General features: G+C 48.5%; 1 protein-coding gene across 1 annotated transcript in view; it reads left to right on the top strand.

Moving 5' to 3' along the window:
* NMNAT2 (nicotinamide nucleotide adenylyltransferase 2) overlaps positions 1 to 13,182 on the top strand; it is a 98,358-nt gene that overhangs the window by 60,503 nt on the left and 24,673 nt on the right. Inside the window, exons 2-3 of the mRNA XM_014456091.2 lie at positions 9,528 to 9,616; positions 10,439 to 10,506. Of these exons, the coding sequence (XP_014311577.1) occupies positions 9,528 to 9,616; positions 10,439 to 10,506 (157 nt within the window). The remainder of the gene's footprint in view (positions 1 to 9,527; positions 9,617 to 10,438; positions 10,507 to 13,182) is intronic.

Raw genomic sequence — 13,182 nt, 5'->3', positions numbered from 1 at the left:
TCAAATGTCACCAGGCTATAGTTAATTCTATAACTTGATTTCCACCCTCCCCCCCGCATCCACCTAACAATGTACTTTGGAGATCTTCCCATGTCAGACTTGATAGACCTACTTCATTCTTTTTAATGGCTGCATAATATTCCTTTAGATGTACCAGAATTTGTCTAACTTCTTCCCTACTTATTTCTGATTTTTCCTATTATAAATAATGCTAAAGTGAAATAGCCTTTTGAACACATCTCTGCACATGTGCAAGTTTTTTCTGTAGGACAGATTCCTGGAAGTGGAGTTGAAAGGTCAAAGGTGGTACCCATTTGTCATTTTGACAGATGCTGGCTGCCATACGGCTTTCCTAAAAGGCTTTATCCATTTATACTCCCACCAACAGTGTGTTAGCTGCACACTGACCGCATCCTCACTGACATTAATTAGTATCATTTTTTGTAAAAATTTGCCTTAAGGGATAGACAACAATGGCATCTTATTTTGCCTCCTAATTCTAAAGGCAGTTTTCAGATTGTTTCCTGCTCGTGGCCCCTGGAGTCGTGCCTCCAGCTCAGTTCGGAGAGAAGCAGCAGAATCCTTTGTGTGAGCTCTGAGAGTTTCATAAGATAAATGAAACCTTTCAAAGCAGTCTCATCCATCCCAGCAGAAACCTCATGTGTCCTGTCCCCGAGCTCTCTCCCATCCATCATCCACACACCCCGGGAGCTCAGCGAAGGCTCTGGAGTCGAAATCTGCCCAAGAGCAGCACGCCCCCCACCCCAATCTTAGCTTCTCTGACATCATTCAGAGCCCTTTGTTCGGCTTCAGTAAGGACCAAAGGAGACTGAGGTCTGGTCATTGACACGGCATCTCCAGCGGTGGCTTCTCAAGCCCGGAGGGGCATGTCCGCTCTCTCTAAGGGAGGCAGGACCAGAGAGCCAGAGGGCACCAAGGAGAACATATCGCTGACTTGATCTTTCTGGTCACCAACCCCAATGCAGGGGTCATCCAGGAGCCCACCCAGAGTCACCTCATTAGAACAAAGACAAATGCCACAGATGCTGCTAGTGTTCTTATCACCTAGGAAATTACAAGGGTTTTAGGAGCTCTGTGCTAGGAACCAGGGGTAGAGACCAATATATGTATTTTCTATTGTCTCAAGGAAGTCGCTAGACTTCCCCAAGGAAGGAGAGTACGGCCTGCGATTCCTGGGTGCTGGTGCTATGCTACGCTCTTTGCATCTATCATCCAACAGCTCTGTGAGGTAGACAGGGTTATTATCTCTAACTTAGAGATGAGTCTGCAGCCAGAGCAGTTGAGTAACTAACCTAAGGTCACCCAGCTCATAAGGTCCGGGGCAGGATTTGAACCTCGAGCCTCTAAACGTATGTTCTGTTGCCTCTTAGGTGAGATCGGTGTCTTAATCTAAGACATGTCAAAGGCTTTATTTGGGGGTGTTAAGAGATTATTATTCATTTCTTTTTTTATAGGTTTCTTTTAAGAGAAAATGTCAAAGTAACTATGAAATTACTTTAAAATTGTGACCTTTCTATGCCCCTGAAAGAGTCCACCACATGGACATCTATTTTCTATGGGCCAATTTCCTTTCTACACTTCCAGTTCAAGAAGATGCAGGGGTTCCCTGGGCACCCTGGTCAAGGGAGGGGTAGGGTGAACAACTGTTTGTTTCCTATTGCTGCTGTACTCAATTACCACAAAGTATTGACTTACACCCACACAGATGTATGATCCCATAGTTCTGCAAGTCCTAAAATCCCGGTGTGTTCTTCCTGGAGGCGCTGGGGGAGATCCCCTGGCCTTTTCCATCTCCCAGAGGCCACTGCACTCCTCGCCGTGTGGTCCTTTCCTCCGTCTTCTAATCTCTGCTCCCCTTGTCCCCTTTCCTCCTGAGTCTGTGCGTACATTGGACCCACCTGCATACTCCAGGGTCATGTCCCATCTCAAGATTCTTAGTTTAAGCCACATCTGCAAAGTGCCTCCTGCCACGCAAGATAACACATTCACCAGTGGCGGGGATCAGGATGCAGACACCTTTGGGGCTGTTATTCGGCCAACCCTCTCACTTTGCTGGAGACTGAAAGGTCTTCCGGGTAGTGGAGCTTTCAGTGCTACAACTACGAAAGTTCTGGGCCAACCTGGACCGTCAGCTGCCCTTAGCAAGGGGGCCCTCGTCCCAGGGAGATACTCTACTGACTCTTAGGGAAGTAGAGAGAGAAGATGAACACCAGTAAAACAGCTGTAAAGGAAACTGTTTCTCCAATAACATTCTGAGGAGAAAAGCAGCCTTCACCTTTAGGGAGCCCGCCCTACACGGTAGCCTCCAAGGACCACATCCTTTCAAAGGAGCCTTCTCCGCCTAATGTTCTCCACTATTTTCTTGATAAAAGCAAAGCTATTTGCTGGATAATCTCTACTTCAAAGTCTGAATTATCCCGAAATAAGAAGCCTATATGGTGAACTTGAACTCAGAAAGGTTCATAAAGTGTGGAACGACAGAGTTGTAGTTAAAAATAGAGCCGATTCCATGTCCGTGACCGAGACTTGCCACCTCAATGTGGAGCCATGGTCGGGTTTCTTCATCGGGTTTCCTCTTCCGATCTTTCTTTCCTATTCCTCACCTTCCCCTCTATCCTTAGCCCCAACCCACCCACCCAGTTATATTTGGTATTACAGTCTGTGGGTTTCTAAAATAATTCTCTCATGTGTTTATGAGTCTCACTGAAGGGAAACCAGTTCATGTCATATTTTTACACATATATTTAGCTTTCTATTTCTGAAGAAATAAACAAAAAAAATTCTTTTTCAATGATGGGTGAATTCCAAGAAGCTTGGAGCCTGCTTTGGAAAGAGTGGGGGATGGGATCTGGGGCGCTTTCCCAGTGGAAAGGGTTTGAATGGAGGCCAGACTTCTGGGGTGGCACGCAGCCACTGGGGCCCAGGAGAGGGTCACCCAGCACGGTCTGTCAGAAGTGACAATTCGTGGAAGTGAGGGTCATAAATCATCCTTCAGCTGTGAAGACAGAGGGACACAGATTCTTCCAAGGTAGGGGTAGTGGAGCAAAGAAGATCGCAGGAATGAGGGAGCGACTGCCATTCTGTGTTACTCCGTGACAGCCGGTTCAGGGCTGCAAGTGGCAGTGGCTGCAAAAGCCAGACAGATCGATGAAAATCCAGGACCTAGAGGAAATGCAGGCATGCAAGGGGTTCTGGGAAGCATTGGTTGCTTTCTTCGGTGAATTCAGATAGCCTGAGGCTGGTGCTGTGGGGATGGGGACCGCTGGTGGGACTTGACAGATGGTCGAGAGAACCAGACTCCAAGGTGGCAGGGTTGTTCTGAGCACGGTCTGTTCCGGGACCTCAGCCTGATCCCCACGGGCACTTATACCCAGCCCGCCCTTCTGCCGGCCAGCCACTGGCCATAGAGACTGGGCGGAAGAACGCACCAGATCTGGGCAACCCCCCCACCTCCCCCACCCCACCCCCCCGGCCACCCCTGAGTCAGAGACAGGCCAAAGAAGGTGTCTTTTACTGAAGAAGAAATTGTATTCTCATAACCTCAAGGGGCTTCATGTTATATTGCTTCTTCTATAGGCGTGGGGAAGGGGTATGAAGGAAGGGAGAGGCCACTGTGCTGGTGAACCTGCATCCTCTCCCCCAGTTCTGCTGAGGCATCATCCTTGGCAAGCATCTGTCCATGGCCGGCTGGGGGCAGGCTGGCGGCTCCCTGTGGAGAGTAAGTCCATAACCAGCTATCGGCCCACTCAGCTCATGGTGTCTAAGGGGTGGCACAGCAGGCTCCCAGGATCCCACCCATGGATCAACGGTAGGGAGAAGACTACCCTTTAATACTTACTTCAGGCTCAAGTTGGAATCTCACTTGGAAATTATCTCATGGCGTAGGATGGACAACTCAGAGACAGAGGACCGGGACCGACCCACTGTTTCACCCACCAGGGGAACGTGGCCTCCCAGCTCCCTTCTTCCAAACAGATGGGGACTGGAGCACCTGGGACCAGAGGAAGATGCAGAAGGTGCTCTAGGTTGGCTGGGGGAGGGTAAGACTCCCTTAGTGACAGTGGATGGATGTGGTATCATTGCTTTTCAAACAAGGAAAGCCAAGCCCTAGAGCCTTCCGGAGGACCCACAAACTCCATTCCTGACTCAGTTCATCTGCTCACATCGACTTGTCCCCCTGGAATGAGTGTCTTCTGTTTTAAAATGTAGGTTTCACTATTAGGTGTAGCAAGGCCAACAGATCAGGAAACAGTTGCCCTGAAAAGATAGTGAAACTCACAGTTCCCAAGAGGAGAGGACATGCCGTGCTTGCGGGGGTGGGTGGTGGTAAGACTGGATAAGGTCGGTCAGCAGGCAGAGGGAGAAGGGGAAATGTAGGCCCGAGCCTTTCTTGTCATTTCCACAAGAAGGAACAGGGGAGGCAGAGTAAACAGGTTTAGGACTGGCTGGTTTGGGTAATTTCAGCAGATGCTGTGACATCACAGCTATCCCTAGTTGTCTGGTACCTGGCCCTGAAGTGATTAAGGCAAGGGGATAGTGTGCCCCTGAGTGTGAGAGCAGACAGAGGAAGTGGTTGGTGGGGGAGCGGGGATGACACTCTGATTGAGGGAGTTTGCATTTGAAAGGTGGGTTCTAGTGTAAGTTGTTCATTATCTCTAGGAACTGTCTAACCCGGGGAGGGGTGGCACTCCGGGGTCAGCAAGGCCCCAGAGGTCATAGCGTCAGAGAGCAGAAAATAAAAATACATGGTTCATCCACTTTCCTCTTCTCTGTTTTCAAGACCCAGTTCAAGCCTCAAGCTTTCCCAGACACCCCATTCCATTGGGACCACTCCCTCCCCCAAAGTCTTATAAGACTTCATGTCTCTGCTGTTCATCGATAATTGATTTTGGTATCGATTATCGCAGGAGAGTGTGCTGTGTCCCTGCATCCTCGGGGGGCTTGTGTCTTTTACTTCTCTACGTCCCCTGCGGCACCTGGCACAGAGTCTGGAACCTAATAAACACTCGTTGAATATTTGTGAGCTCATAGGGCAAGCATGTCAAACTGAAAGGCTAACACAGGCCAAATAAACGAGGCATGTGGCCCGCGGGCCGCGAGTTTGATGTGCTTGTCATAGGGTCTCAATTGCCTTCAGCTCAAAAATAATCCATGTCAAAGTGGCATGTCTTAGGGAGGCTTTTTTTTTTTTTTAAATATGTTTTATTGATTTTCTACAGAGAGGAAGGGAGAGGGATAGAAAGTTAGAAACATCGATGAGAGAGAAACACCAATCAGCCGCCTCCTGCACGCCCCCCACTGGGGATGTGCCCGCAATCAAGGTACATGCCCTTGACCGGAATCGAACCCGGGACCCTTGAGTCCGCAGGCCGACACTCTACCCACTGAGCCAAACCGGTTCTGGCTAGGGAGGCTTTTAAAAAACCCCTTCAGTTTCTTCCTTTATTACCTAGGGCTTGATCTTTCTAATACTCAGAATGTTTACAACTCTGGACCACCTTTATGAAATTCTCCAACAAGGAGCATTCAGGCAGCTCCAGCTGTGAATGCAACTCAGAAGGGACCCTTTCTAATTTCAGCTGGAAAGGAGAAATTGAGTAAGTATCGATGCCCTGGCTCCAGTATTTCCTCCATGAACTCCCTGGAAGAGGAGAGGCGATGACATACAGCAGTGGGTTCATGGAGTCGCCCGGAGGCAGAGGAGGCATGTCTGTCTCATGTATTATTATTAACGGACAAACCATCTGTGTTATGTCCATCTTCGCTGGTGGGTCCAGCCCACGCTGTCAGCAAGGGAAGTAGCCTGGAATGAGGAGACACAGTGGATCCTCCAGGTACTGAGGGCAGGACACGGCCATGCTGCCGGCCACCTTGGGCTCCTCCTCCATTAGAATAAGAGCGATGAGGGAGAACAAATGGAGGGCGGGTTGGACTTGAGTGTAAAATGATAGAGTGATTTGGCTCTGTCCCTGGGGCAGAGCTGATGGACAAAAATAGACCACATCTTGGGAAGCCTGGCATGAAATTAAACTCCAGGGCTGTAGCGACAGCCTTGCCAGTGGGCTACCTGCCAATATCCAGAAATGCCCTTGTCATGCAAAGTGGAGGTGGTGGTGGAGTGGAAGAGAGAGCTTCTGTGGAGGGTGCCCTGACATTGTAGGGGCTGTCCCATCTGTCTTGAGTCCCTTGTTATTCAAAATATAGCTGATAGGCCTGCAGCATTGGACTCATTTGGGAGCTTGTTAGAAATGCTGAATCTCAGGCAGGGCCAGGGGGAGGGGGCGGCCAAGGAGGCTGGCGCCCTCCACTGCAAAATTCAAGGAGGCGCCCCAAAACTTGGTCATCAAGATAAATAATACTTTAGAAAATCAAAATTCATGCCAAAAAAAAAAAAATCCATGAGACGAACAAAATAGCATAAGTTTAAGTGAAAACAGGATCTGACTCTGCACTTGAAAGATTCTGCCTCTTTCACCTCCCCCTAATCTTGGCCCAGATCTTAGGTCCCGCCCACACTGTTAGAGTCGACATTCTAACAAGGTCCCAGAAAATGCACATGCACCTTGAAGTTTGAGAGGCACTGCTTTGGACAACACCTCTCAAGCCACAACAACTCAAAATCTTGGAATCCAGACAGCAGCAAAAATGGAAAGGGATCATCAGAGAAAAAGTTCCAGAAGCATCCGCCCCCACCAGTTGGCTGGCCATTTGCCTGGATTTGCACACGGCCACCTTAGAATGGTAGTGTTTCATAGTTTCCTATAAACTTTAAAACCTGTTTTATTTGGAAATCATCATAGATTCATAGGAAGTTGCAAAGAGAGTACAGAGAGAAGCCATGTGCCCTCACCCACCTGATAGCCACACCCACCTCCCTTCCCTGCCCCACTCCCATCCCTAACTCTTGGCAGCCACTAATCCAGTGACGGCGAACCTACGACACTCGAACTCATTTTTTTGGTTGATTTTTCTTTGTTAAATGGCATTTAAATATATAAAATACATATCAAAAATATAAGTCTTTGTTTTACTATGGTTGCAAAGATCAAAAAATTTCTATATGTGACACGGCACCAGAGTTAAGTTAGGGTTTTTCAAAATGCTGACACGCCGAGCTCAAAAGGTTCGCCATCACTGCAGTAATCTGTATAAATGAATGACATATAAGTGGAACCATACATATGCAACCTTTTGAGATTGGCTGTTTTTCACTCAACATGATGAACTGGAGAGTCATCCCAATTATTGCACATATCATTACTTCCTCCATCGAATTGTTTTTGCACCTTTGTCAAAATTCAGTTGGCCATATTTGTGTGGAGCTATTTCTAGACTATTGTATTTCATTAATCTATGTGTCTATCTCTCTACCAATACCTGAGGTCTTGATTACTATAGATATATGATAAGCTTTAAATTTGGATAGATTGATTTTCTCACTTTCTTCTCTTTTTTTTCCAAAAAAAGGTTTTAACTACTCTAGTTCTTTACCTTTCCATATAAATTTTAGAATTATTTTACACCCCGAAAATCTTTCTGACATTTACATCGGAAATGCATTAAACTTATATGCCAATCTGGGGAGAATTACTATCTTTACAATGTTGAGTCTTCTAACCCATAAGCACAATAACCTCTACATTTATTTAGATCTTTGATTTCTGTCACCAGCATTTTGTAGTTTTTAATGTACAAGTTCTGTATATTATTATATTCAGACCTAAGCATTCATTTGTGTGAGCGGTTATAAGTGGTCTTATACATTTAATTTCACTTCCACATGTTTTTGCAATTACTTTTCTTAGATCTTGTAGCTTACGAACTTAGTGAACTCACTTATTAGCTCCAGGAGTTTCCTTGTAGACTTCTTGGGATTTATAAGTAAATTTTCATGCCATCTGCAAATACAGTTTTTCTTTTCCTTTTAGATCTCTATTTTTTTTTAATTTCCTTTTCTCACTTTCTAGAACTCCAGGTGCTGTGTTGAATAGCTGTGATGGGAGCAGACATCCCTGTCTAGTTCCTGATCTTAGGAAGAAGCATTTAGTCTTTCTCTGTAAAGTCTGATGTTTGCCGTAGGTTTTTATGGGTGTTCTTTACCCACTTTTCTGAGTTTTTATTGTGGGGAAGAAAGTAATTTCCTCTACTCTTCCAGGTTCTGGGCCCCACACTCAACAAGGACAGAAGTTCCTTTATTTGGGACCTCAACCTACATGTCTCTTCATCTGGCTGTTGATTCTTATCCTTAAAATCCTTTGTAATAAATTCATAATCTAGCGAATAAATGGGTTTCTCGAGTTCTATGAGCCACTCTAGCGAGTTTGCTGAACCCAAGGAGGGGTTCTTCGCAACCATCGAACTCTACAACACAAAGAGTAAATCTGTGGCCTAGAAATAATAATGTCAGTATGAACCCACACAGTGTAACAAATGTACCACAGCAATGCAAGGCAATACTAATAACAGGGGAAATGGTGTGTGTGCGTGGAGTGGGGGAGGCGATAAAGTAAGGGGCTGAGTATATAGAACTCTGTACACTATTTGCTCACATGTTTTATCCATCTAAAACTGTGCTAAGAAATAAAGTCTATTCGTTATTTAAAAATGCAACTCTAAGAGAGCTGACATTAAAAGAAATGTGATGAGAATTTTTTAAGTTTTAGGGGAGCCAGCAGGGTCACCCTGGAACCTTGCTTTTAAACTGCACCGCAAGCCTTGCTACCCAGGCTCACTTACAGAGTCTGTCACCTGCAAAATAAACCCAAGCCTCGCTTCCTCAGCGGCACAAGCTCAGGCCCTGATAGATCTGTAGAGCGAACCCTCTGAGAAATAAGAGGGCCAAAATTTTCATCCCCTTCCTAGGTTACTGAATTTTTCTAATGAAAATGAAATGGGGTGTGGCTGGCCAATTTGAAAAAGCAACATCACAAATTCCTTCCTAAGGGAAAAAAATACACTTTTCTCTGGCTGAATGTTCCTCAACTCACTGTGATGATCGGTTTTTGACCTGACAGTTAATTCTCCCTAATTATGCAGAAGGCTCTGTAAATTTGTTTTGGTGGGTTTTCTCTTCGGAGTAACTAGAGGAGGCAACCAGCTCACCTTTCCTAACTTCAGAAGGCTGCTGCTGCTTCTTTTTTAAAAAATGACTCCTGCGCTTCAGCATTTCTGCACGTGATCAGAGGAGCACAGTTCCGTCTGTTGCTCCAGCAGCTCTTAGTGAGGGGCTTGTTTCAAATCCCCCTAAACTACACTGGCTCATCGAGTGGAGGCCCTTTAAAACTGGTTTAATCCCCTGGAGTTCGGAATCCTTTTGCTTTGAGGGCTGAAGTCTGGCTCCCGCACCTTTTGAATCCCCAGCTTGTGCTTTGAAAGTTGGCCCTTTCTATGTAAATGGCAAGGAAGATTGGAGGTGAGCCTTCCAGAGCTGAACGTATTGATTGCAATGATCGCCTTTAATCCACCCCTTTCCTCCTTATAATGTGCGGCTTTCTTCTCTTAATTAGAAAGAGCCAGAGATTATCTGCACAAAACCGGGAGGTTTATTGTGATTGGCGGGATTGTCTCTCCTGTCCACGACTCCTACGGAAAACAGGTGGGCTCCGCTTTGCCCCTTTTCTCCCTCACCTCCCCTGGCCCCCCCCTTTCCTGACCTGATGCCTCCTCTGGTATCAAACTGCCCCACTGCCATTTCTGCTGTGATTCCTGCCAAAGCAAAACGCCTGGTAGCAGGCATCCCGTTTCCCATCTCTGGACCAGCCAGACCTCAGGGACTGGTGTTGGGCAGCAGCTGGAACAGCTGCCCACGACCAGGCAGCTGCTGGCAGTGCCAGGCTCGGTCCAAACTCATTAGAAGAGAAGCAGTCACACCCGCTGAGGGCCAACTGTGGCTCGGCATGGATGCCAGATTATCGGCTGGTTATGGGCGAGGCAGGTCTTTCCTGGGATTTTAGGAGGAAAAAAGACTTACACCTTTTATAATCTGACTTTACAAAGTCACTTTCCTGGCCCTCCATCCCTGCCACCTGTCCCAGACAATCTAGGAGCCGCTCCCCTTGCACCCCCAGGCAACTTGGTGGGCCCCAGGGGAGGTCCCCTGAGTGCCAGACTGAGCCACGAGACCAGGCAGCACCTGAGTCTCGTCTCTGTGCTGGGCACATGGCTGCCCGAGAGGTGGGGGCTCACCTATGGGCCCTGTTGCGGGTGGTCTCCTCCTCCTCCTGCCCTTCATTCCTGTTCTTTCCCTGCTGCCCCTCCATGCCTGTCTTGTGTCTGATGGACAAGTAAAGGGGGCACACCCCCATTCCCCGTCACCACCGAGAAATGGCTGTGCTTTTGGAATGGGCTGCCCCGGGCGGTGTCTCGGGAGGCGGTGGGGAGCAGACACAGGTCCCATGATTGCCCTGTTGCTTCCCAGGGCCTTGTGTCGAGCCGGCATCGTCTCATCATGTGTCAGCTGGCCGTCCAGAACTCCGACTGGATCAGGTAGGGCTGGTCTGCTGATGCCGGAGGCGGGTGGCCCCGGGACTCACAGGGGTGGGTGGAGAAAGAGGATGGGTCCGGGCAGGGGTCGGGAGGCCAGGGGGGATAGTAACCCTGGTAAAGACAAAATTCAGCTGAGTATATATATATATATTTTGTAAATATATATTTGATTGATTTAAGAGAGGAAGGGAGAGGGAGAGAGATCAAAACATCAATGATGAGTGAGAATCATTGATCGGCTGCCTCCTGCACGCCCCACAGCGGGGATCGAGCCCACAACTCAGGCATGTGCCCTGACTGGGAATTGAACTGTGACCTCCTGGTTCATAGGTCGATGCTCAACCACTGAGCCAGGCCGGCCGGGCCAGCTGAGTAGATTTAAAGATCAAATTGGCTTTATTCAAAGATTCATGAATTAGGCAAGTAAAAAGGAGCTCCGAGGAGCTACACAAAATGGAAGGTTTTATAGGCAGAAGGGGAGAGAGAGTGGATTGTTTCGGGCTTAGGTAACCTACCTGGGGGCAGGAGGAGGCTATTGGGTGAAGTACCTCACCAGGAGCTGACCAGGAAATTCTAGACTGACTGGTTAAGATAACAATCCTGGGAGAGGATAAAATTGCGGTTAAGCTAGGTATGACGCCCTGGTTTGGTGATGTGAGCTTAGCACAAGTGACTCCATTTTGGGCCTGTTGTTTGTTTCATAACAGCCGCGTGCAAGCAATAGTTATGTAGACCTTCAGGGGTGGCCCAACGGATAACTTACATTTTTAACCAACTTCTGGGGCCCATGGCACTAAAGAGGGTGCTTCTAGTGTTTCATCTGCTCTGACACCTTTGGATCCAGGAATATTCTTGGAGCTTCCAAAAGCATCATTGGGTTTGGGGTGAGGCATGGCCAGAAAACCCAAAATGCTTCCCTACTTTTATCCCCACTCACTTCCCGGGTGAGTTGCCTGGCCTTGGCTATTTCCCTTTCCCAAATTGGGGTCTCTGAGGCCCCAGGTTGACTGTGGGACAGAGGTGTGGGGGGAGCGCTTGCTCCCTTTCCCGGGGACATTCCACTAAGATGGCAGAGCCGTTACCCACTGAGCCTGCCGTGTAATTAAAGCAACCTTCCGCTAATTATGCTAATTACACTCCCAACGTGCCTACAGCTGTAATTTGCATGAGTGGATGACGTTTCTAAAAAATAATGGCCCACCATGTGCACTGTCATTTCCCCCATGGAATCGTCAGCAGCACCTAGAGCAGTGGTTCTCAACCTTCTGGCCCTTTAAATACAGTTCCTCATGTTGTGGTGACCCCCAACCATAAAATTATTTTCGTTGCTACTTCATAACTGTAATGTTGCTACTGTTATGAATCATAATGTAAATATCTGATATGCAGGATGGTCTTAGGCGACCCCTGTGAAAGGGTCGTTCGACCACCAAAGGGGTCGAGACCCACAGGTTGAGAACCGCTGACCTAGAGGTTCCCTTAAAAGGAGGAAAAGGAAGGAAGGAAGGCCGACCTCAGGAGGAGGGCGCAGAGCGTGTGGAGGAGATGGGTGGGCCAGAATGAGAGCCGTGAAGGGAGGCGACAGTGGTGATTAAGAATCCATCCTTGCCCATCGTGCACAGTGATCTGTGTGAGGAGCACATGTGCTTGGTAGACCTTCTCCTCCCGCCAGGATAGAGGTTAGGCAGAGAGACAGTTGCCTTGTCTAAGACGAGGCCCAGAGACGTCCAGGGGCTCGAGAGCGAACAGCACGCCTGAGGTCAAGGCAGGAATAGAAACACAGCCTCTGAACCTTGTAACTCATCACCTGCTGGGGAAACGGGGTCCAGTCGGGAGAATACTGGGCAGCAGGCTGTTCTCCTCGGATGTGATTAGAAGATTCTAAACGAATTCCCTCATTCATTCACTAAATGTTGATTGACAACTTCCTGCCCGCCCTGCTCTAGGCACCGGGAAAGCTAGAATACTGAGCTGAGATCACTAGGGGGGCTCAGAGCTAGCTCTAAAGGTGGGGCTGGGTGCAGCAGGGCCCCTGGACATGGGGAGTCTGCTGAGTAGATCCATCCGGGGTCTGTGCATCTCAAGGGAGGGCTGGGCTGGGATCTGGGGGGCAGGGGGGTAGGCTCAGGGCAGGCTGACTCTCTAAGTTTTCAGTTAGAGAGATTGCCTCTCTGAAAACCTTAGGTGTGTGTGCGTGGTGGGAGGTGGGCAGGGAATGTTCAACTGCTAAGAAACATCCCAAGTTAGCATCTCATTTAGCGTGTAATGAAGGCCGAGTGATGCATCAGTCGGGGCTGGAGCCCTGCTCACTCTCATCCTGGGGTGCAGGAGGGCGTGGCCCGGCCCAGTCTGACGGCCAGGCCCACCTCCGTGCCCACAAGGCACCCCTCTGGGCAGGGAGGCAGACAGGCAGACTCCCCAGCTCAGCTAGCTGCAGCCACGGCAGGGTGAGGGCTTGGCTCTCGCTATCCTATAAGGCCCCGAGGAGAATTCCCGTCGTGCAGGTAAGGATACAGGCAAGACACTCGTCTAGGCACTTCACATCCAACACTCATCACGCCCTTCTCATCTCCCCACAAGAGAGTTACTGCTGCTAGTCTCATTTTACAGAAAAGTGAGCGCCGCCGAGAGATCACACAGCCTCCCCAGGGCCCCGCAGCGCGAAGTTCTGGGCCT

Source organism: Myotis lucifugus, unplaced genomic scaffold (genome assembly GCF_000147115.1).
Source record: "Myotis lucifugus unplaced genomic scaffold, Myoluc2.0 scaffold_54, whole genome shotgun sequence".
Classification (NCBI taxonomy): domain Eukaryota; kingdom Metazoa; phylum Chordata; class Mammalia; order Chiroptera; family Vespertilionidae; genus Myotis; species Myotis lucifugus.
The sequence above is the reverse complement of the archived record's forward strand: the minus strand, read 5'-3'. Positions and strand labels throughout refer to the sequence as shown.